We start from the raw sequence: 21,535 nt of genomic DNA on the forward strand, positions 1-21,535 counted from the left end.
AACCCTAACCCTAACCCTAACCCTAACCCTAACCCTAACCCTAACCCTAACCCTAACCCTAACCCTAACCTAACCCTAACCCTAACCCTAACCCTAACCCTAACCCTAACCCTAACCCTAACCCTAACCCTAACCCTAACTAACCCTAACAGCCAGTGGCCAGAAGATCTCAGACACAGACTGCGTGTGGGCGTCAGTGACTGCTCCTTGGACGACAAGATGCGAGTACTGTACTGAGGCCGATTTTGGGTCCCCAATTCAGAACCCTTGAGAACAGCATTGATGCAAGATGTTCACGACTCACCTACCCTCATACACCCTGGAAAGAATGTGCTATATGCAGAACTGGCTCGTATGTTCTTTTGGCCCAACTTTGTTGCAGATGTACGACGATTTTCGAGAAATTGCCAGGTCTGTGGAAGCACAAATACTTGGCGCACTAGCAAAGAGGGCTTGTTGAAACCCCTGCCTATCCCAGATCAGCCATGGCAAGACATTGCAATCGATTTCATTGGCCCACTGCCAACAGTGAAGAAAGGCGAGGAGGAATTCACCCACATACTCACCGTGATTGACTGCATGTCGAAAGGAGTGCTCCTAATGCCAATGAAAGCACTGGATATGGAAAATGTGGCTGATGCTTTCTTCCACAACTACTACAGGCACCATGGGCTACCAAGATCCATACTTTCGGACCGAGAATTCGTCAACGCAGCTTGGAAAATGATTTGCACAGAACTTGGAGTGGAAAGGAGGTCAACAACAGCATACCACCCAGCAACTAATGGAGCTGTTGAGAGGATGAATGCTGAGGTCAAGTCTAAACTTGCTAAGCTTGGTGCCCAAGGACCACATTGGTTGAAGGCTATCCCAATGGTCGAGTTTGCTCTCAATGCAACACCAAGCAGTGCAACCCAAATATCACCATTCTTCCTCAGTCATGGCTATCACCCCAAGACAATTGACCTGGAACCCCCCAGACACCGCCACCAAACCCTGATGGCCCGCTTGGCCAAGCAAAACGGGTTTTGGACAAGTTGAGGAGTGCTCGAGATTGGGCCAAGGCAAACCTTACCATGGCTAGAGCTACTATGGAAGAAGCCGCAAATGAGAAACGAAGGCCACACAGAGACTACCAACCAGGTGACTGGGTTTGGCTGACACTGCGAAAGGAGCATTTTGGACCAGGACTAGGACGTGGACTACAAAGCAAACATATCCGCTGCAAAGTGAAAGAAAAGGTTGGCAGTCACACTTACAAGCTGGATGTACCAGGCTCGACAGCTCATGACACCTACCATGCTGACCGACTCAGACCTGCAGCAGATGATGCTTTCCCATCCCAGACTACTCACGATGACTGTCCAGGCCCAGTGGGACATGAAGATGGTGTAGACAAATATGATGCAGAAAAGATACTGAACCAGAGGACAAGATATGGCAAGTTACAATACTGAGTCAAATGGCAAGGATGGAATCAGCCCACGTGGGAACCAGCTGAATATCTGGAGAACACCATCGCACTGGAGGAGTGGAAGGAAACTAACGCACAACAACCGGAAACGAGAAGGAGAAGAAGGAGGCAGATGTAAGGGCTGCGCCTGGAAGGACACGCTGGCCAGCCCCACTATAGAAGACCCACCCCGCAGAAGGGACTATAAGAACCTTCCTCACCAACTAGCTAGTTTAGAGTAGTTTCCCTTTCCTTTCCTCTTTAATGCGTAATCTTTGACCATCTCCGAACTTGCTTATACGAACATCTGTAGGCTAATCCGTGACACAGATCGCCTTGAACAACTGGGTTTCAGCATCCACAGGCATTAGCCCTTTTTTCTTCTGCCATGGCTACCACATAGACCCCATTGAAACTGATGCTTCACACCCCACTGGCTCAAGTATTTCCCCAGCCACAGCAGGACACAACTGGCTAGCAAAGCACCGTGAAGCCACGGCATTCTCCCAGGCATCTATGGCCTTAGCCCAAGAAGTACAGGAACGACACGCCAATAAAGGCCGACAAGTTGCAGAATCATTTCAAGTCGGCGACAGAGTCTACCTGAGACTCAAGAATGTCCATACCCTACGCCCCTCAAAGAAACTCGACTGGTTAGCACTACTGTATAAAGTCATTGGCCTTGTTGGATCCCATGCTGTCAAACTTGACACCCCCTCTGGCATCCACCCAGTATTCCACGTCAACCTAGTCCGCTGGCACAGAGAAGACCCATTGCCATCCCAAGTGTCCTCCAATCCCAAGCCACCCCCAATATCACAGGAGGAAGCCACAGATGACACAGTTGCAGGGGAATACCAAGTGGACAAGATCCTTCAACACCGGAAATACAGGAAACAATACCAAGTGCTGGTAAAATGGACAGGTTATGCAGAACCAACCTGGGAACCATTAGTGCACCTTGAAGACACAGCTGCCCTAGAAGAATATGAGCAGACCACTGACCATCCCTGGGCGACCTGAAAGGAGGGGAAGGGATCGATTGTAATGATCTACGGATCATGTATGGTTCAGGCCTTGCCCTCACCCAGGAAACCATACAATGCACCAAAAGCTCCCTTTTCTCCCTAGCGTCTACCTAGTGTCCTCCTAGCGTCTCCCTAGCGTCTACCTAGTGTCCTCCTAGTGTCTTCCTAGCGTCTTCCTCTAGTCCCCCTACCAAAGTGCATCTTTCCCAACGTACATATAAACCACTTGACCACCGTCATTAGCATAGCTCCCTTTAGTTTCTTTTAGAACTTATCGAGTTCTTCTTAAATACAGAGCTGTTATACAATTGAATCTTCTTGTATCTCGTGAAGCCTTACAGAAACAACCCAAAGCGAAAAAATAGCGAAGGGTATGAATTGATAGAGGAGCAGCCACCAAGAAGCAAACAGAGAATAGACAAGGAGGACGGAACGACGCAAAGAGCCATGATAGCGTTGTCCGAGCCTTTTATGACACTCAATCATGCTATTCTGCACCCAACTGAAAGCGAAGGATGGAGAAGGGCCATTGATAGGGAGTTAAACACTCTGACCGAATTCGGGACCTGGCGCTTTGTTCCCAAACCGGAAGGATGTGTCCCAATAGACACCCGCTTCGTCTTTGCTAAGAAGTACGACCTTGATGGAAAACTTGAGAAGTACAAAGCAAGGTTGGTCGTGCGAGGTTTTAGGCAGGAGTATGGTGTGAACTTTTTTGAAAGTTTTGCACCAACACCAGGCAGTGCGACTCTGAGGTTATTTTTGGCATCCATATGCCAATATGACCTGGAATGTCACCAGATTGATGCATGCAATGCGTTTGCACAATCAAGGCTGAAAGAAGAGGTTTACGTCAAGTTGCTGGCGAACGTTGAATGCCCTGACGGTATGGTTGCGAAGTTGGAACGCTGCCTGTATGGTTTGAAGCAAGCCGCATACGAGTGGAATGAGGATTGTACAGCGCATCTCAGGGCAATGGGGTTTTCGAAAACGATAACAGAACCGTGTTTGCTCTTTCATGAGAAAAGAAAGATATTGGTTCTATTATATGTGGATGATATTACCATTGCGGCGCCAAACATGAAATCGATCCAGTGGTTTAAAGACGAATTCTCGAGGAAGTTCAAGGTCAAAGATCTGGGTGAAACTACTCAAGTAATCGGGGTGCAAGTATATCGCGACAGATCCCGGAAACGAATGTGGCTAAACCAGGAACAGTACATCCAGAGAATGGTCGACCAATCAGGTTTTAGAGAACATAGGAAGACTTCGATCCGCACACCAATTGGAGACTGGAAGGACGTGGAACCTGCACAAGAAGGGGAAATGATCTTGGAATCGACAAAATACCAGTCAATCTTGGGTAAAATCATGTACCCAGCCCTTATGACGAGACCAGATATAGCATTTGCTGTATCAAGCCTCGCACAGGCATCGGCAAGACCAACCCCAAGACACGTGGAAGGGCTCAAGAGAGTGCTGCGCTACATGCGTGACACATCTAAATTTTCCATATGCTACGAAGCGCGTCAAGGGGGGATGGATATTGTCGGATATAGTGACGCGGACTACGCAAATGCAAAAGACCGCAGGTCAGTCAGTGGGATGGTGTTCATCGGACTTGGAGGGGTCATAAGCTGGAGCTCCAAGAAACAAGCAACCGTGGCAACATCAACAACGGAAGCCGAGTACATCGGGTTAACTGTTAAGGTCACGATTTAGGAACTGGATCTGCACAGCACTTAGGACTTAGGGACAAATATTTTGCATTGAAGAGTAAACTAAACTAACAGTTGATTTCAGGTGTGCTGGATGGATACTTATACCAGGAGCCAAGATTATCATCGTCAGAGGCAGATTGTGATTATCAGAGGCAGATTGTGATCGTTGGGGGGTGGTGAGAGGCCTCCCATTTCCTTTTCTCCAAACTTCCGCTCAACGTTGGAGCAAATTCACGATGTTACGAAGATCCTTCACACTGTCAGCCAGGACTCTCTCCGTGTGTTCACGGCTTCAATCGATGATATCAACAAGGCCCTTGACAGGCTCCAGAGAGACCGACAGCCTGCAGACCCCAATGTCTGGAAGAAGAAGGTCCCCCACTGGATTGATACTGAGAATGTCAAAGCGTTCGACCCTGACGCACAGTTTACGAAGAAACTTCCCCCACGGCGACCTGGACACGACCACAAGATAGAACTCACAGTGCCAGACGAAGAAGCCCCCTGGGGTCCCCTGTACAGTATGACAAGAGAAGAACTAGTCGTGCTACGACAAACTCTTCTAGCGCTATTGGAAAAGGGTTACATTGAAGAAAGTCAATCCACCGCTGCCGCACCAATTCTTTTCGTCAAGAAGCCCGGTGGTGGCCTACGTTTCTGTGTGGACTACCGCGCACTGAATGCTGTTATGAAGAAGAACCGATACCCATTGCCTAACATTACGGAAACATTAAAAAACGTCTCTAAAGCAAAATGGTTCACGAAGCTAGACGTGGTCTCAGCCTTCCACAACATAAGAATTGCAGAAGGTGATGAGTGGAAAACAGCCTTCAGGACAAGACATGGCCTCTTTCAATGGAAAGTAATGCCCTTTGGCCTGGCCAATGCTCCTGCAGAATTCCAAAGTTTCCTGAACTCCCTTCTACGGCCCTATTTAGATGTGTGGCTGTCTGCATACGTTGATGACATTTTGATCTACACTGATGGAACGCTTGAAGACCATTATGAAAAGGTCAACTTAGCACTAAAGAAGATCCTGGAAGGAAAACTGACAATTGACATTGACAAATGTGAGTTCGCAGTGACTAAAGTCAAGTACCTCGGCTACATCCTCGAACCTGGGTCTGTCTCTACAGATCCCTCCAAAGTGTCCGCTGTCACGGAATGGCCAACACCAAAGAAAATCAGAGACGTCCGCTCCTTCCTAGGCCTGTGCAACTTCTACCGCTCCTTCATCCCTGACTTCACCAAACTTGCCAATCCCCTACTACAGTTGACAAAGAAAGACCAAGCATTCCAGTGGGGTGTACAAGAAGACGAAGCTTTCCAAGAACTCAAAACTGCCTTCACGACAACACCCATTCTATGTACACACGATCCCGAACTTCCCACTATAGTAGAAGCAGACGCCTCAGGCTATTGTTTAGGCGCTGCCCTCCTACAGAAACAGGCTGACAACTCCACACGGCCCTGTGCTTACTTCAGTAGGAAGATGACTGCTGCAGAATGTAACTACCCAATCCATGACAAAGAAATGTTGGGAATAATCTGTGCACTGAAAGAATGGCGCAGTGAACTGAAAGGTTTACGAGATGAATTCACCATCCTCTCAGATCACAAGAACTTACTGCACTTCACAAAGTTACAGCACCTATCAGAACGCCAGACAAGATGGTACCTCACCCTGAGTGAGTACAACTGCAGCATTGTCCACCGCCCTGGGAAATTATCCCCCCTCCCAGACGCACTCTCTCGCCGAGATACCCCAGACGACGCATCAGACGAACGCTACCAAGGCCGCTTAGTGACCATGTTACATGGCGACTCCAAAACACCGAAAATCTGCACAACAGGAACCCAACAAGCAGTACCCTCCCTTCCCCCTGTCCTGAGAGAACTCTGGGTAGAAGCATGCAATTCAGATGAAATGTATGCAGAAATCCATAGAGCTCTAACTGAAGGGTTGTCCCAGTGGCCTGAAACCATCAGAACAAAACTAAGGGTAAATGTATCAGACTGCTCCCTGGACGCCGATTCAGCAGTACGCTTCAGATACAAACTTTGGGTACCAGAATACGAACCACTACGCACAGCAGTACTTCAGAACATCCACGATTCACCAACACTACTGCACCCTGGTAAAAACACAATGCAAGTCGAGTTCGCACGTGAATTCTTCTGGCCTCGTTATGTGGAGGATATTCGCCGCTTCTGTCGAAATTGCCAAGTCTGTGGCAGCGCAAACATCCGAAGAGACAGCAAAGAAACCACACTCAAAGCCCTACCCATTCCTGACCAACCTTGGGCAGAGATTGCCATCGATTTCATAGGACCCCTAGAGCCTGCACAGAAGGGGGTATAATGTATACACACATACTGACAATAGTCGACTGCCTGACCAAAGGCGTCATGCTCATCCCCACCAACTCCTTGGACATGGAATCAGTAGCTGATAGCTTCTTTCAACACTACTACAGAATCCATGGGATGCCAAAATCGATACTCTCTGACCGGGAGTTTGTCAATGCAGCTTGGCGTCACCTATGCAAGAGACTAGACATCGAAAGACTGACAACCACAGCATACCACCCAGCGACAAATGGTGCTGCAGAAAGAATGAATGCTGAAATTAAGACCAAACTGGCAAAACTCAATGCTGAAGGCCCAGCCTGGTTAAATCTCTTACCAACAGTGGAATTCAGTCTGAATGCAACACCCTCTGCCGCTACCAATGTCTCCCCATTCTTCTTGCTACACGGCTACCACCCACGCACCTTCTCAGCACCACCATTGCCTGCAGAGCCCAACGAGAACGGCCCCCTTGGACAAGCCGAAAGAGTCATGCAACATTTGAGAAACGCCCAGAAATGGGCACACGCAAACTTGTCTCTCGCAAGGGCAGAAATGGAGCAGAGAGAGAACGAAGACCGCCGGCCAGCACCAGACTTCCCCATCGGCTCATTCGTGTGGCTAACCTTACGCCCTGAACAACAAGGCCAAGGCCTTGGACGGAAGTTGCGACAAAAACACCAACGCTGTAAAGTGTTGGAACGTGTGACACCCCATACATACCGCCTTGAAGTTCCTGGCTCACGATCACACGACGTCTACCACGTTGACCGATTGCGACTAGCAGCCAATGACCCCTTCCCATCCCAAGACACCCATAACAGCCAACCACAACCCATGGGAGTGATCAATGGAGAGAACTACTGGGAAGTCGAGAAAGTGTTAGGCGAACGCACCCACAGAGACAACAAACAAGTCAAAGTCAAATGGAAAGGCTACACAGAAGCAACATGGGAACCCATTGATGCCCTCCTGGAAACAGATGCATATAAACAGTGGTGCCAAGAAAAGGGCCAAACAACTAACCGAAGGAGGAGAAGAAGAGGCTGATATTAAGGTTGCACCTTGTTTGGAGAAAAGGAAATGGGAGGCCTCTCATCACCCCCTAACGATCACAATCTGCCTCTGATAATCACAATCTGCCTCTGACGATGATAATCTTAGCTCCTGGTATAAGTATCCATCCAGCACACCTGAAATCAACTGTTAGTTTAGTTTACTCTTCAATGCGAAATATTTGTCCCTAAGTCCTAAGTGCTGTGCAGATCCAGTTCCTAAATCGTGACCTTAACACAGACCTTGATGGCAAAACCCAGACTGAATGGTGCTCTCAACACCCAGTCATCGACACGCCTCCTCACCCTGATAAAACTATCCACCATCTTCATGTGCTCGAGGAGGTGGCATGCCGTGATGGTCGTGGCTCTCAAATACTACGATTGTTGCCGGTGCTAGCTATTGATGTCTCAAGAAGTATACCTTAAAGCGTTTTATTGTTAAATAAACTAACGAGAAAAGAGAAAGAAGAGAAAGAAGTAAAAACTAGAGTGTTCCCCCTCTTTAAGTATTGCGAGGATTTGCCAAGGACACGTCTCCCCTTCACGTGATCCTTTCCTGTACCCTTGCTCAACCTTCTCATAGGCGCCCAGCCTATAACAACGATGCTCTTTAGACGATAGCAACGATGACACTACCTACATCGCAAAAATATTCGACCCTTTATACTATGCATATGTCGGGTCATGCGATGATCCTACATGGAAGGCTGATCGGGACTATAGTAGTGAAGCTGCGGCATATGAGGAGTTAAAGACGGCGGGAGTCGATGGCAGCCTTGCTCCCAAGTACTATGGGTCATGGACATTCGACATGGTCCATCCTGAAACACCAAAGGCCACACGCTCAGTGTGAATGATTCTTATGGAATGGATCCCTGACTCTGTTACTATGCAGAATATAGTGGAGGGAGGCTTTCGAGGCTGCATGTCTCCGCAGCACTGGCTCGATATTCTTGCTAAAGTGTTGGAGGTCAACTCGAAAATAGAGTTCTATGGTGTAAGACACCTGGACTTTGCTCCACGAAATGTGCTATTAGTTGGTCCTGATGTATTTTCTTGTATGCCTCGCGTAATTCTGTTTGACTTCAACCGGTCTTCAGTCTTCCGCCAGCCAGGCTGCAACATATTACAGTATAAGAGCAAGTTGCCAATTAGTCCTCAGTACTTGTTCTGGGGAAGTTGTCCTCAGGAATTTGACCACTGGACTCCTTACCCTCACTGTGTTTGTGGGCCAGTTTTCTTCGGTTGGCTGAAGTCTTGCTGGGAGAATTCAACAGAGTTTGATGGCCCACCAGAATCTTTAGAGAGTTGGAACAAATTCTATTATGAAACGCCTGAGTATGCTCCTCCCATTGAAGATGAAGATTGGCACTCTGATGGGTAGTTAATTCCTCCAAACTGGCCTTGAAACCAACCTCTTGTGAGGTATGAAATTGGACATAGGCTCTAATGGGAACATATAGTTTTCAGTGACCAATGAAGTTGTTTAGTAATAATGACAGTAGCATTAACGTATATGATAAGCGAGCGACGCAGATAAGTGAGTGATGCACTTTTACCAACCCTCTGAATTAAATTCGCAATAGAAACACCACAATCTATCTAATCAATTAAAATTAATCACTATACTATTCTCTATTGACCTCAATTGTCTCCTGACAGGTCCTTACATTATGTCCAGTCTTTCTGCAAATACTACACTGCTGAACCTTTGCTCCTTGTGACCTTCCGCGACTACCACTTGAGGATTCAGCTGCTACCTCTGCATCAATATCTATCTGATCAATTGATTGTAATGCTTCCCCTATAGTTCAAGGCCCTTCTTTTTGCATCCTCGTCCTTTTTCCCCTCTGGCGTCGTCCTACTCTCTTATTCTCTTGTTGGAATCATTCCTTTAGATCCAGAAAGTGTGATATCTAAGCTTGACGTGCAGCTACGGACTCCAACACCGATCGAGGAGGAGGCCGGCCTCCCCGACCCTTGGGTTTCTAAGACGCCAAAGACAGTGCTAGAAGCCAATTCTCATTCTGAATATCTTGAAAAGCGAATTAGAAGGCATCAAAGCAGCTCCCCAACACCAATTATCCAGGCACTTGAGTCATTTTCAAAAGGAATGAACACAACAATGTGCCAGAACACCTTGTTGAAGTCCGAGGTCCAGATCCTTCGACAGGCAAATGAGACCCTTAGCAGGCCTCATGGAACAAAAAGAACTAAGCTACGCAATAGAGGGGAGATTACTATAGATCAGGGAAGGAGTGAGATTGATCAGAAAGACGTTGATGCGCAGGTGATGGCAGAATTATCCCGAAGTGGTGGTCAGGGAAGGTCAGGACTAGCAAGGGTAAGGCAGTGTGGAACTTGTGGAAAGGCTAGTCATAATTCAAGAACTTGTCAAAAAGCTGCTACAGTGTCTACAGAAGAGCATAACACTTAGTTTCAATCGATTAGATGTTTTGTTGCGTTTTTATGCTCTGTTTTGTCTTGAGGGTCGATATTTTTGGTGCATTCACATAGTTAGTGCATTCGTTTATCATTGACGTTATGCGATAACTATTTATACTGGGGTTTACAGTTACAGTTATGTCCTTTGCTGAATGTCTGCTTAGTCATGTTTAGGCAGAAAGCAGTCCCACTAGACAGGTACAAAACCCCCCATTCATTTAAGTCATTTAGACAAGTTTCTTTCTCTCTCTCTCTCAATGTTGAATCTCTGTTTATCTCCAGACCAGTTTACATGAACAGCTATGAACCAAGTTCTGACAATTCCTGGACCTGATCATATGAACCAATCTGTGAACTTACCCTTGACAACTCCACTAATATTCCTGCCCTGCTTCCCTGCCTTCTATATTCAGTGCTAAACCGCAATACTTTGTCTTTGGCTCTACATGAGACCTTTATCAAAAAGCCGAATTGTTCAAGTTACACTGTAGTTATTCTTATATTCAGCTCTACGATAAACGATAAGAGATAATTTATTGTGGGAAAGAAAGCAATTTATCTAATTTACCAAGGCTCCAATGTAGATAGATAGGTTTAAATAATTTAAATGCCAGTGATCAATCATATGTAACAAAAACTGAGCCTTAAGGAATACTAGGAACAATCGAGCTCAACCTTGCCTCGCCAGATACAGATGATTTATAGGCTCTCTCAAGGAAGCCAAGAAGAGCTTTCCTCATGTGCCTCTTGTCTGTTATAATAGCTAAAGAACACCATGATCCTCCTGTCGTTCCTATTCGGTCGCCAAAATATAGAAGAAGCAAAACATCCCAGTCAAAGAAAGCGATGTATCGTGTCTCATAGCTTTCAGAATAGTTGACACCTTGCTTGATTATAGTCAAAATGTCTCCCCGAAAAAGACTGACTTGACTATCCACAGTACTATGATAATCGCTAGGCGATACACAAGCACGGAAGACTTCGTCTTCGTTTATAGTGCCAATCTTCTTATAGTCAAGAATAGCAAAATGTGTCCATCCTCGAACGGCATCATACCGCATCCATACTTTATCCGCACGTGAGCGGTTTGGAGCGGCAGAATTGTTCAAAGACTTGATTCGGCTACCGTGAATCGCACAGAATGCCATTTCAACAGGGTTCATCAATTGCACAGCTGCAGCATCTGCCACATCTGCCTCATTGACAAGACGTCGACAGGGCTCCCAGGTTGCAAGATAGTTACAACTAAAAGAGTCACTGGCGTGTAGACGTTGGAGGATCCTGTCAGCATACATTTCCCATAAGACCAGATCGGTGTGGAATGCCAGATAGGGAGCTTCCGCGTAAGCAGTTGAAGAGCCAGACACATGTGTCCTACGACTTGTACCCAGGGGAGGTGAAACTTGCACTTCTGGTATGGCTTGGTAGAAAGAGTCAATGATAGTGGTCATGTTGAACAGTTATGAATAAAGAGAATTTGAGAAATTGAGAACTTGATGTGAGGTTGGACTACAAACTTGGGGCTACTGAGCGTGAGAGAACACAGTATATATAGTACCTGGCTCGCGCCGTTCTTATGTTTATGCTGCGTTAAAAACATACTTGCCATGATCTCACTTAGCTATGTTGGCTGTTTCGATCTGCCAAGGAGATTGCAAAGTCAAAACAAGCGCCAATGGGAAAGGTTATCGATGTGACGATTTCCAAATAAAGAAAAAGTAGGGACTTACACGAATCTCACAGATAGTAATTCGAATGGATCATGGAATATTTGTGACTTGAAATAGATGTAGTATGCTGTTAAGCGCCTATTAAGTGCTCTGAAACAGTCATGGGATCATGTGCTGACTAAGAATAACAACCAGCTTAATTGTCCACTTTACTTTTGTAGGCTTGATGGCTGATTGGTTCTTGGTTTTGCCCAGCGCTTAGGGTCCCCCTCACGTCCACCTTATATGGCTGCTAGATCTTGCCACGCTAACCTTGGCGTTTAGTCTTTCGAAACCCTCACATACATCCATTATCGATTCTAGTCTGAAATGTCCTCTCCTCCACCAGATCCAAACATTAAATGGCGCCCACTGTCCTGGACGCTTCCGTCTGACCCTACCAAGCCGGAAATTCCATACCACTGTGGCGCATCGCTTTCCATCCGAGCACATACACCACCCCCGCCATTTGGCGCTGGTTATCACAGAGACCTAGCTCCACGCCCACTGGCTGACTGGACAGACCTTGATGGCAAAACCCAGACTGAATGGTGCTCTCAACACCCAGTCATCGACACGCCTCCTCACCCTGATAAAACTATCCACCATCTTCATGTGCTCGAGGAGGTGGCATGCCGTGATGGTCGTGGCTCTCAAATACTACGATGCTCTTTAGACGATAGCAACGATGACACTACCTACATCGCAAAAATATTCGACCCTTTATACTATGCATATGTCGGGTCATGCGATGATCCTACATGGAAGGCTGATCGGGACTATAGTAGTGAAGCTGCGGCATATGAGGAGTTAAAGACGGCGGGAGTCGATGGCAGCCTTGCTCCCAAGTACTATGGGTCATGGACGTTCGACATGGTGCATCCTGAAACACCAAAGGCCACACGCTCAGTGCGAATGATTCTTATGGAATGGATCCCTGACTCTGTTACTATGCATAGTATAGTGGAGGGAGGCTTTCGAGGCCGCATGTCTCCTCAGCACCGGCTCGATATTCTTGCAAAAGCTATGGAGGTCTACTCGAAAATAGACTTCTATGGTGTAAGACACCTGGACTTTGCTCCACGAAATGTGCTATTAGTTGGCCCTGATGTATTTTCTTGTATGCCTCGCGTAATTCTGTTCGACTTCAACATTTCTTCAGTTTTTAGCCAGCCAGGCTGTAACAGATTACAGTATGAGAGCAAGTTGCCAGTTAGTCCTCAGTACTTGTTCTGGGGAAGGTGTCCTGAGGAATTTGAACACTGGACTCCTTACCCTCACTGTGTTGTGCGGGGAGTTTTCTTCGGTTGGCTGAAGTCTTGCTGGGAGAATTCAACAGAGTTTGATGGCCCACCAGAATCTTTAGAGTGTTACCTCAGTTTCTATGATGACACGCCTGAGTATGCTCCTCCCATTGAAGATGAAGATTGGCACCCTGATGTATATTAAATGCCTCCTTACTGGCATTGAAACCCACCTATCATGAGGTATGAGATTGGACATAGCCTCTGATGGGAATAGATAGTTTTCAGCGATCTATGAAGTTGGTTAGTAACAATGACAGTGGAATCATTCAAGTGAGCAATTTGTAGGTTTTAATGTGACCCCACTTCTCCATCCCTATGATCCACTTTGTCATGAACTCTACATATTGTCTAACTTCCCATTAGCCTCTGTCCAGCGTCATAGTTGGATCACAATATGTTGGATGAAATGTTGGATGAACTACACGGAGGACGGGTATTGTGGGGAAGCTGCCTTTTGCCGGATTAACCATGGGTAAACTAAAGCCTGAATACTCCAGCTTAAGTGTGCATAACACTTCAGAAAAAGAATAGAGATACAAGCTTCACCAATTCGACCAATCTGTATATCAGCACAGTTTCACGTGTGGTTTTACAGGATCACGAGTGACCTTAAAAGTGATAAAACCGAATTCAGTAGATTGTTCTCACAAAAAGAATACAATTCTTACTCCTCAGGCCCTTCGAGATGACCCAAAATGACCCATCTATCGCGCTGCAAGGATATACAAAGTCCCACCTAGTACCCTCTATGATCGATATCACAGCAAACCTTCTCGAATTGATATTGTCCCTAAGAGGCGAGAACTATCCGATCTAGATGAACAGCTTGTTGTTGAAGACATTATCACCCTAGGGTATTGAGGATTCCCCCCTCATCTTTGTGGTGTGGAAGAAATGGCCAACCGACTGCTCGCCGACCGCGACGCGTCACCCGTCAGCAAACGTTCGGCTTCTAACTTCATCAAGCGACAACCAGACCTGAAGACGTGTTTTAATCGTAGATATGACTACGAGAGGGCTAAATGCGAAGATCCAGTCCTTATTCGCGATTGGTTTAGGCTCGTGGAAAGCACAATTGCGAAGTATGGTATCAACATAGCTGACATCTACAATTTTGATGAGACTGGCTTTACCATGGGCGTTATTGCAAGTGGAATGGTTGTCACAGGCGTGGAAAGACATGGAAAGGCTAAACCAGTTCAGCCAGGAAACCGAGAACGGGTTACCGTCATCCGGGCGATCAATGCTGAAGGCTTGGCAATCCCGCCGTTCATCGTGGTTGCAGGCCAAGATCACCTCGCCAGCTGGTATCGAGAAAGCAAACTCGCGGACTATTGGGCTATTGCGACAATCCATAATGGCTGGGCTGATAATGAGACACGTCTTGAGTGGCTAAGGCACTTTGACCGACATACTAAGGGCCGATCAACCGGTCACTTTCGCCTTCTGATCCTCGATGGGCATGAAAGCCACCACTCAGTCGATTGTGAGCAATATTGTGAAGACAACCACATAATAACACTCTACATGCCAGCTCATTCATCTCACCTACTTCAGCCTTTTGATGTCAGGTGCTTTGGCAAGGACTATGGTCGACGAATTGAGCATCGAATCAGTGTCACGGTTTAGTGTACAGTTGTTCATGTTCATGTAGACAGGATCGGAGTTAATCAAAGATTCAACATTGACGAGGAAAGGAAACAACTATCTAAGCTACTCAAATGGTTGAGGGGTTTTTATCGTACTATAGTAAGGGGCTGGGTTGTGTGACATGTCTTGTGGGATGTCTCATGGGGTTTGTCACCTGTCACCTCACAGGCTCAGCCCTAACACTTCTACTAAAAGAAGACTACAGTCCATTGTTTCTTTCCATTCTCTCAACCAAAGTTTAGTCAGATCCTCCTCTTGGTGCCCCTGCTCACGGCTTTGCGCAGGGTTCAGGCTTTTCCCTGATCATCCGCCACTGAGATTTCTTCCACCGGTGGTGTATTCCATTCCTCAACTGCGGTGTTGTTGACTTGGGTTTGAATAGGGGCTGGCCTTCTTGCTGGTTTCAGGGGGCAAACTCTGGCCCAGCATTTGGGTCATGCACAGCGTAGGCAAACGTTTGCCTGGCGTCTTCGGGACATCTCTTCCTTGCTGACCCATTTTGCGACTCTGCCCATGCACTTGTGGTCGTCTGGTAGCCCAGGGCCAGAGTTCTGTGTTGTCTTGGGTCTTGTGGTGGAGTAAGACTGTGTATAGTTCGAGTCTATGTCCATTGGATCGCCATATTCTCTTGGGGCCTCATCGTGCTGGTTCGGGTTGCTGATGTACGTGCTGAATTTGTCGAGGTTTTTGTTTCTCTGAATGTTTGTGTACACTTGTCTGTAGATCTTGATTTCCTCTTCCAGTGTTTTGCCTGGAGCTGTGGCAAGTGTGTAGTAGGTCACCTTCCTGTCCAGTCCCTTGCGGAAGGCATCTATCTTGATCTCCTCTGGCCATTCCTGTCCTCTGGCCTCCTGTAGCAGTTTGGAGAAGTCCTGGACGTATGCTTCATAGGCGTCTCCTTTTTGCTTCAGGGCGTTCAGCTTCATGCGTGCGGCGTCTATATGTCCAGAGTCATCGAACCTGTTGTCAAGGACCTTCCACGCCTCAGCTTCAGTTGCCCCTTCTTTTTTTCGTAGTTTGGTCAGTTTTGTGCTGATCCCCTCACTGGCTTGCGTAGTTAGGGACATTAGGATAAGGGTGATTTTTTTTTTGTCGCTGAGGTTATCTTCGTATTCCATTGCTCCTTGCATTTGGTCCTTCCAAGCCCTGTACAGGGCTCAGTTGCCATTGTACGTAGGGCAGCCTAGGGCTGCTGCTGGCGTGTTTTGTTGCATCGTGCGTTTTCTCGTGTCTTCAACAGGGACACTATGGATTCTCACGTCTTCAACAGGGACGTCTTCGTGATCTGTCGGGCTTTCGTAAATGCTTGAATCTTCTGACGAAAATTGATACGTTGGCATTAAGTTTCTGGTATGTGGTGTTCTTGTTTTGTGGAAGATCAATCAATTTGTTACGGGTAAGGCGCAATGCTATGATACGTATATAGTCTTTATTGATTGATGAGGAGGGAAAGGAGTCTATCTAGAAGGTTGTGCTGGTGAGCAGGGTGAAATACTTTACTTACCCCCTGTGTTTCCATCCACCTTCACCGCCTTCCATATTCAGTACTAAACTGCAATAATGGCTACCATGTAGACCCTATTGAAACCAATGCTCCACGCCCCAACTGCCTCGATTATTTCCCCTGCCACAGCTGGACACAACTGGCTGGCAAAGCACTGTGAAGCCACTGCATTTTGTCAGATGTCTATGGCCTTAGTTCAGGAAGTACAGGAACGCCATGCCAATAAGGGCCGACAAGTCATGGAATTGTTCCAAGTCGGCGACAAAGTCTACCTAAAACTCAAGAATGACTGTGCCCTCTGTTAAGGCTGCGCCTGGGATATAGTGGGTATGCTCCCCCATATTAATCCCTTAAAACCCCTCCTACATTCAGATAGTTTAGATGGTTTTTTCTCCTTTTCCCCTCAATGCATGTATTATGATTATCCAAACCTGCTACAAAGAACATCTTGTATCCAACCCATGACAAACACTGTTGATTTGAACACATAGAAGGAGACACACTCAACCCAATTGAAAAGCAAAAAGAAGAGGAGGAGAGGGTGATGTTAAGGCTATACCTGTGAGTAGGGCTCTATACACATGGAAAAATAACCTTCTTAGCACCACACAATCCTCCAGTTCCTTCTTCCTTCTCTAATACACATTATCTGAACATCTGAACTGGTTGTAATGAGCACCTTGTCTTCCAAACCATGACAATGACTACTGGCCAAGCTACATAAATCCTATTTGAAAACATCCAAGTGAGATGAAGCTTGTTCAAAAGACTGAACTTATCATCTTCATAGAAATTAGAAATGCGTATGCCACCTTCTCTCAATTCAGGAAGCCTTCTTATCAGAGCATCAAGACCAGGTATGCAGGCGACCAGTGAGGCAACAGTCAAGCTGCTAATAATCCAAGTCTTGTCACATGAGCTTCAGCATGGCTGCTTCAAGCAAGTATGGGTCCAGGATACTCTCGACCTTCTCAGGCCAGTCGTCATGCCATTCAAAATCCACAAATAAAGCAGCATACTCCCAGTAGCTAGGATACCAGCCTGCATCTTCCCAGTCTAGCACTGCACTAACACGAAACCACCTCTCACCCTCACTAGTGCCATCCACACATATCTGTTCCACCAGAATGTTCTTACGCTGCAAGTCGCCATGCGTGAGCACACCAGGGTGGCCCCGCAGCACTGTAGGCAAATGGCAGGCAAAGAAAGCAGGGGTCTGTGGCTGTCGCTCATTCCCCTCCCAGTTCTTTCGTGAGTGAAGCGCGAGTGCCCGGCCGAGATCTTCCTCAGCGTAGAACGGCCTGGTGATTCTAATGTCTGGCTCCGTCCAGAGAAAGAAGCGATGCTGCAGAGGCCCGCCACAGACACCGCTGAAGAAGGCTGGCAGCGCAGGGATCGACTGTAGATACGTCCAAATGGACCTGAGCTGCTTCAATATATGCTGCTTCTCGTCACCAGACAGGCCCTCCCAGACCAGACTCAGTTGTGTGCTGGGCATATTGCTCATGACCAGGAAAAGCTTGCTGGCTTCATAATACATGGCATAGAGTTGTGGTATGGGAATACAGCTATGATGCGCCAGGAACAGAAGCGCCTGGCCTTCGTTTTCAGCCACATGCTTGCCATATTTGACCACAAAACAACCTCTGACAAGAACAACGCAGTCTAACTGTGGATTACGCATGGTCAGAAGGCGAACTGCAGTGTGTTCAATCTCATCTAGTGTGGGAAGAGTATCTGTTAACTCAGTTGGGTTGCAGAAATAAGGGAGTTGTGTAGGCGAAGGCATATTGGGTTTGAGGCCCATGGTTCTGAATTCTAGGCAACTCTTAAGGCTTTTTGGGTTGTTGTATGAGAGTAGTTACATGTGCAGAAGCTGTCCTGTAGAAGAAAGGTCTGCTGTTGATGATAAAACCATTGCCTTGCCTTTCTAATGGAAATGGCAGCTGACATTATACCTATCAGAGGCTAGCACATAAACAGCTATTAATTATATTGCATGGCACACTAGCATCCCACAACTGCCCCACTTATTCAAAACCAGGACCCACCCCTCATGTGGCTGGTGGCTGAACACCCATGTAAGGGTTGACACCCTATCATGAAGCCTCATAAATCCTTGTGGGCACAATATAAAAGAAATGAAGCCTTGGGACACAATGTACATGACAAGCATGTGAACCAAACAAGTATGCAGACCAAAAAAATCAATACTCAAGACAAAACATGGCATAAAAACACAATAACTAAAGGATTTAAACAATTGAAACTAGTTAAGTGCTATGTTCTTCTACAGACATTGTAGGAACTATCTGACATGTTCTTGCATTATGACCAGTTCAGCCACATGTCCTACAGTGCCTTTCATTCACTAGCCCTGACCCTCCTCAACCACTGCTTCTTGATATTTCACCCTCTATCTATGTGTTAATGTCCTTTTGATCAATCGTCTCCCTACCATCATCTACAGTCATTGTTCCTGTATTATGTAGCTGCCTTCTTTTTGCTCTGCACTGCTTGCTAAGGGTCTCGTTTGACTGTTGAAGCGTCTGGTTCTCAGACTTCAATAATGTCATTTGATGCATTATTGCTGTTGTTCCCTTGGAAAATGACTTGAGCACCTCAAGAATAGATGTTGGATAGCTACTTTGATGCCACCTGATTTGCCTTTCAAGGTATTCAGATTGAAAAGTGGCCTCAAGTACTCTTTGGTGTCTTGGGAACCCATGGGTCAGGAAGGCTAGCCTCCTCCTTAAGTGGTGTTGGGGTCTGTAGCTGCACATTAAGCTTAAAGATGGCACTTTTAGGATGTAAAGGAACAAGTCCAGCTCCTCTAAATCCCCCCCTTGATATTCCTTTCTGTCATAGTGGCTTGATGGACAGCATAAAATGCTGTAAAGAAGTCAGTCTTGGAAACGGAGTGTAATGATCTATGGATCATGTATGGTTCAGGCCTTGCCCTCACCCAGGAAACCATACGATGCACCAAAAGCCCCTTTTTCTCTCTCTAGCCCCTTCTCCTAGCGTCTACCTAGTGTCCTCCTAGTGTCTTCCTAGCGTCTTCCTCTAGTCCCCCTACCAAAGTGCATCTTTCCCAACGTACATATAAACCACTTGACCACCGTCGTTAGCATAGCTCCCTTTAGTTTCTTTTAGAACTTATCGAGTTCTTCTTAAATACAGAGCTGTTATACAATTGAATCTTCTTGTATCTCGTGAAGCCTTACACGGAGGTTATCAAACACCTGATCAGATGCTCAATTTCTTGACCATATTCATTCTTGAGAGGTCTAAAGCAGCCAATGTCAAGAGGCTGGAGTATATAAGATGAATGAGATGGCATACAAAGTGTGTTAATGTTGTTGTTTGTCAGAACAATCTACTGAATTCAGTTAAATCACTTTTGAAGTCACTCGTGATCCTGTACAACTGCACGTGGAAACGTGCTGGTATACAGATTGATTGTTATGGTGAAGCTTGTTTTCTATTGTTTCTCGAAGGTGTTAAGTTCTTCCATCATGGAAAACTAAGCTGAAGTATTCAGGCTCGGGGTTACCTAGGGTTAACCCGACCAAAGGCAAATTCCCCACAATACCCATCCTCCATGTAGTTCATCCAACACTTCATCCAACACCACTTTACTTTTATAGGCCTGATGGCTGATTGGTTCTCTGGTTTTTCCCAGCGCTTAAGGCCACCTTATATGGCTGCTGGATCTTGCCACGCTAAACATTGGCGTTTGGTCTTTTGAAAACCTGACATACATCCATTATCGATTGTAGTCTGAAATGTCCTATCCTCCACCACATCAAAACATTAAACCCCGCCCAATGACCTGGACGCTTCCATCTGACCCTACCAAGCCGGAAATTCCATACCACTGTGGCACATCGCTTTCCATCCGAGCACATACACCGCCTCCGCCATTTGGCTCTGGTTATGACAGACGTTGCTCCACGCCCACTGGCTGAATGGACAGACCTTGATGGCAAAACCCAGACTGAATGGTGCTCTCAACACCCAGTCATCGACACGCCTCCTCACCCTGATAAAACTATCCACCATCTTCATGTGCTCGAGGAGGTGGCATGCCGTGATGGTCGTGGTGCTCAAGTACTACGATGCTCTTTAGACGATAGCAGCGATGACACTACCTACATCGCAAAAATATACGACCCTTTATACTATTCATATGTCGATTCATACGATGATCCTACATGGAGGGCTGATCGGGACTATAGTAGTGAAGCTGCAGCATATGAGGAGTTAAAGAGGGTGGGTGTTGATGGCAGCCTTGCCCCCAAGTACTATGGGTCATGGACGTTCGACATGGTGCATCCTGACACACCACAGGCCACACGCTCAGTGTGAATGATTCTTATGGAATAGATCCCTGACTCTGTTACCATGCAGTTTATAGTGGAGGGAGGCTTTCGAGGTAGCATGTCTCCTCAGCACCGGCTCGATATTCTTGCTAAAGCTTTCGAGGTCAACTCGAAAATAGACTTCCATGGTGTAAGACACCTGGACTTTGCTCCACGAAATGTGCTATTAGTTGGTCCTGATGTATTTTCTTGTATGCCTCGCGTAATTCTGTTTGACTTCAACATTTCTTCAGTTTTTAGCCAGCCAGGCTGTAACAGATTACAGTATGAGAGCAAGTTGCCAGTTAGTCCTCAGTACTTGTTCTGGGGAAGGTGTCCTGAGGAATTTGAACACTGGACTCCTTACCCTCACTGTGTTGTGCGGGGAGTTTTCTTCGGTTGGCTGAAGTCTTGCTGGGAGAATTCAACAGAGTTTGATGGCCCACCAGAATCTTTAGAGAGTTGGGACAGTTTCTATGAAGATACGCCTGAGTATGCTCCTCCCATTGAAGATGAAGATTGGGAATCTGATGGGTATTAAATGCGTCCAGACTGGCCTTGAAACCAACCTCTGATGAGGTATGAGAGTGGACATAGGCTCTGATGGGAATATATAGTGTTCAGCGACCTATGAAGTTGGTTAGTAACAATGACAGTGGCGTTATTGAAGTTAGCAGTTTGTAAGGTTTGATGTCACTCAATTTCTTGATCCCTATGATCTGCTTTGTCATGAACTCTACATATTATGTAACTTTCCATTATCCTCTGTCCACCGTTATAGTTGCGTGGGAATACTGTGATCGAGGGAATTAATGCCGACGGTCAGTCGATCCCGCCGTTTATCATTAGTGCAGGCAAAGATCACCTTGCCAATTGGTACCAAGAATGCGACCCCCCCCCGGTGATTGGGTTATTGCATTGAGCGAAAATGGATGGACTAATAACAA

The 21,535-nt window shown here is 46.5% G+C and overlaps 9 protein-coding genes across 9 annotated transcripts; 6 read left to right on the forward strand and 3 right to left on the reverse strand.

Moving 5' to 3' along the window:
• Positions 1-152: 152 nt before the first annotated feature.
• Positions 153-2,476, forward strand: HOO65_080001 (retrovirus polyprotein; the record flags this gene model as incomplete). The annotated part of the gene is made up of 4 exons (XM_071004175.1): positions 153-186; positions 444-813; positions 981-1,373; positions 1,784-2,476. Coding segments are annotated over 4 exons (1,490 nt in total), but the record flags the coding sequence as incomplete, so codon positions are not given.
• A 1,085-nt stretch (positions 2,477-3,561) lies between these two features.
• HOO65_080002 (retrovirus polyprotein) lies at positions 3,562-6,564 on the forward strand (the record flags this gene model as incomplete). Its single annotated transcript, XM_071004143.1, has 3 exons — positions 3,562-3,636; positions 3,700-4,073; positions 4,467-6,564. The coding sequence occupies 3 exons, from the start codon at positions 3,562-3,564 to the stop codon at positions 6,562-6,564; spliced, it is 2,547 nt and encodes an 848-aa protein (XP_070856233.1).
• Positions 6,565-6,611: 47 nt separating this feature from the next.
• Positions 6,612-7,601, forward strand: HOO65_080003 (retrovirus polyprotein; the record flags this gene model as incomplete). Its single annotated transcript, XM_071001390.1, has 1 exon — positions 6,612-7,601. One exon carries the CDS (start codon positions 6,612-6,614, stop codon positions 7,599-7,601), a length of 990 nt encoding a protein of 329 aa, XP_070856234.1.
• Positions 7,602-10,698: 3,097 nt separating this feature from the next.
• Positions 10,699-11,505, reverse strand: HOO65_080004 (uncharacterized protein; the record flags this gene model as incomplete). The annotated part of the gene is made up of 1 exon (XM_071001391.1): positions 10,699-11,505. One exon carries the CDS (start codon positions 11,503-11,505, stop codon positions 10,699-10,701), a length of 807 nt encoding a protein of 268 aa, XP_070856235.1.
• A 588-nt stretch (positions 11,506-12,093) lies between these two features.
• Positions 12,094-13,212, forward strand: HOO65_080005 (Protein kinase-like domain protein; the record flags this gene model as incomplete). Its single annotated transcript, XM_071001392.1, has 1 exon — positions 12,094-13,212. The coding sequence occupies one exon, from the start codon at positions 12,094-12,096 to the stop codon at positions 13,210-13,212; it is 1,119 nt and encodes a 372-aa protein (XP_070856236.1).
• Positions 13,213-13,964: 752 nt separating this feature from the next.
• Positions 13,965-14,699, forward strand: HOO65_080006 (uncharacterized protein; the record flags this gene model as incomplete). The annotated part of the gene is made up of 1 exon (XM_071001393.1): positions 13,965-14,699. The coding sequence occupies one exon, from the start codon at positions 13,965-13,967 to the stop codon at positions 14,697-14,699; it is 735 nt and encodes a 244-aa protein (XP_070856237.1).
• Positions 14,700-15,154: 455 nt separating this feature from the next.
• Positions 15,155-15,838, reverse strand: HOO65_080007 (Retrotrans-gag domain containing protein; the record flags this gene model as incomplete). The annotated part of the gene is made up of 1 exon (XM_071001394.1): positions 15,155-15,838. One exon carries the CDS (start codon positions 15,836-15,838, stop codon positions 15,155-15,157), a length of 684 nt encoding a protein of 227 aa, XP_070856238.1.
• Positions 15,839-17,134: 1,296 nt separating this feature from the next.
• HOO65_080008 (Phosphotransferase enzyme family protein) lies at positions 17,135-18,031 on the reverse strand (the record flags this gene model as incomplete). The annotated part of the gene is made up of 1 exon (XM_071001395.1): positions 17,135-18,031. The coding sequence occupies one exon, from the start codon at positions 18,029-18,031 to the stop codon at positions 17,135-17,137; it is 897 nt and encodes a 298-aa protein (XP_070856239.1).
• A 2,132-nt stretch (positions 18,032-20,163) lies between these two features.
• HOO65_080009 (Protein kinase-like domain protein) lies at positions 20,164-21,129 on the forward strand (the record flags this gene model as incomplete). Its single annotated transcript, XM_071004354.1, has 3 exons — positions 20,164-20,556; positions 20,614-20,739; positions 20,875-21,129. 3 exons carry the CDS (start codon positions 20,164-20,166, stop codon positions 21,127-21,129), a joined length of 774 nt encoding a protein of 257 aa, XP_070856240.1.
• Between the last annotated feature and the right edge of the window lie 406 nt (positions 21,130-21,535).

The sequence above is a fragment of the Ceratocystis lukuohia genome (assembly GCF_044167205.1).
Source record: "Ceratocystis lukuohia strain C4212 chromosome Unknown Supercontig8_pilon, whole genome shotgun sequence".
Taxonomy (NCBI): domain Eukaryota; kingdom Fungi; phylum Ascomycota; class Sordariomycetes; order Microascales; family Ceratocystidaceae; genus Ceratocystis; species Ceratocystis lukuohia.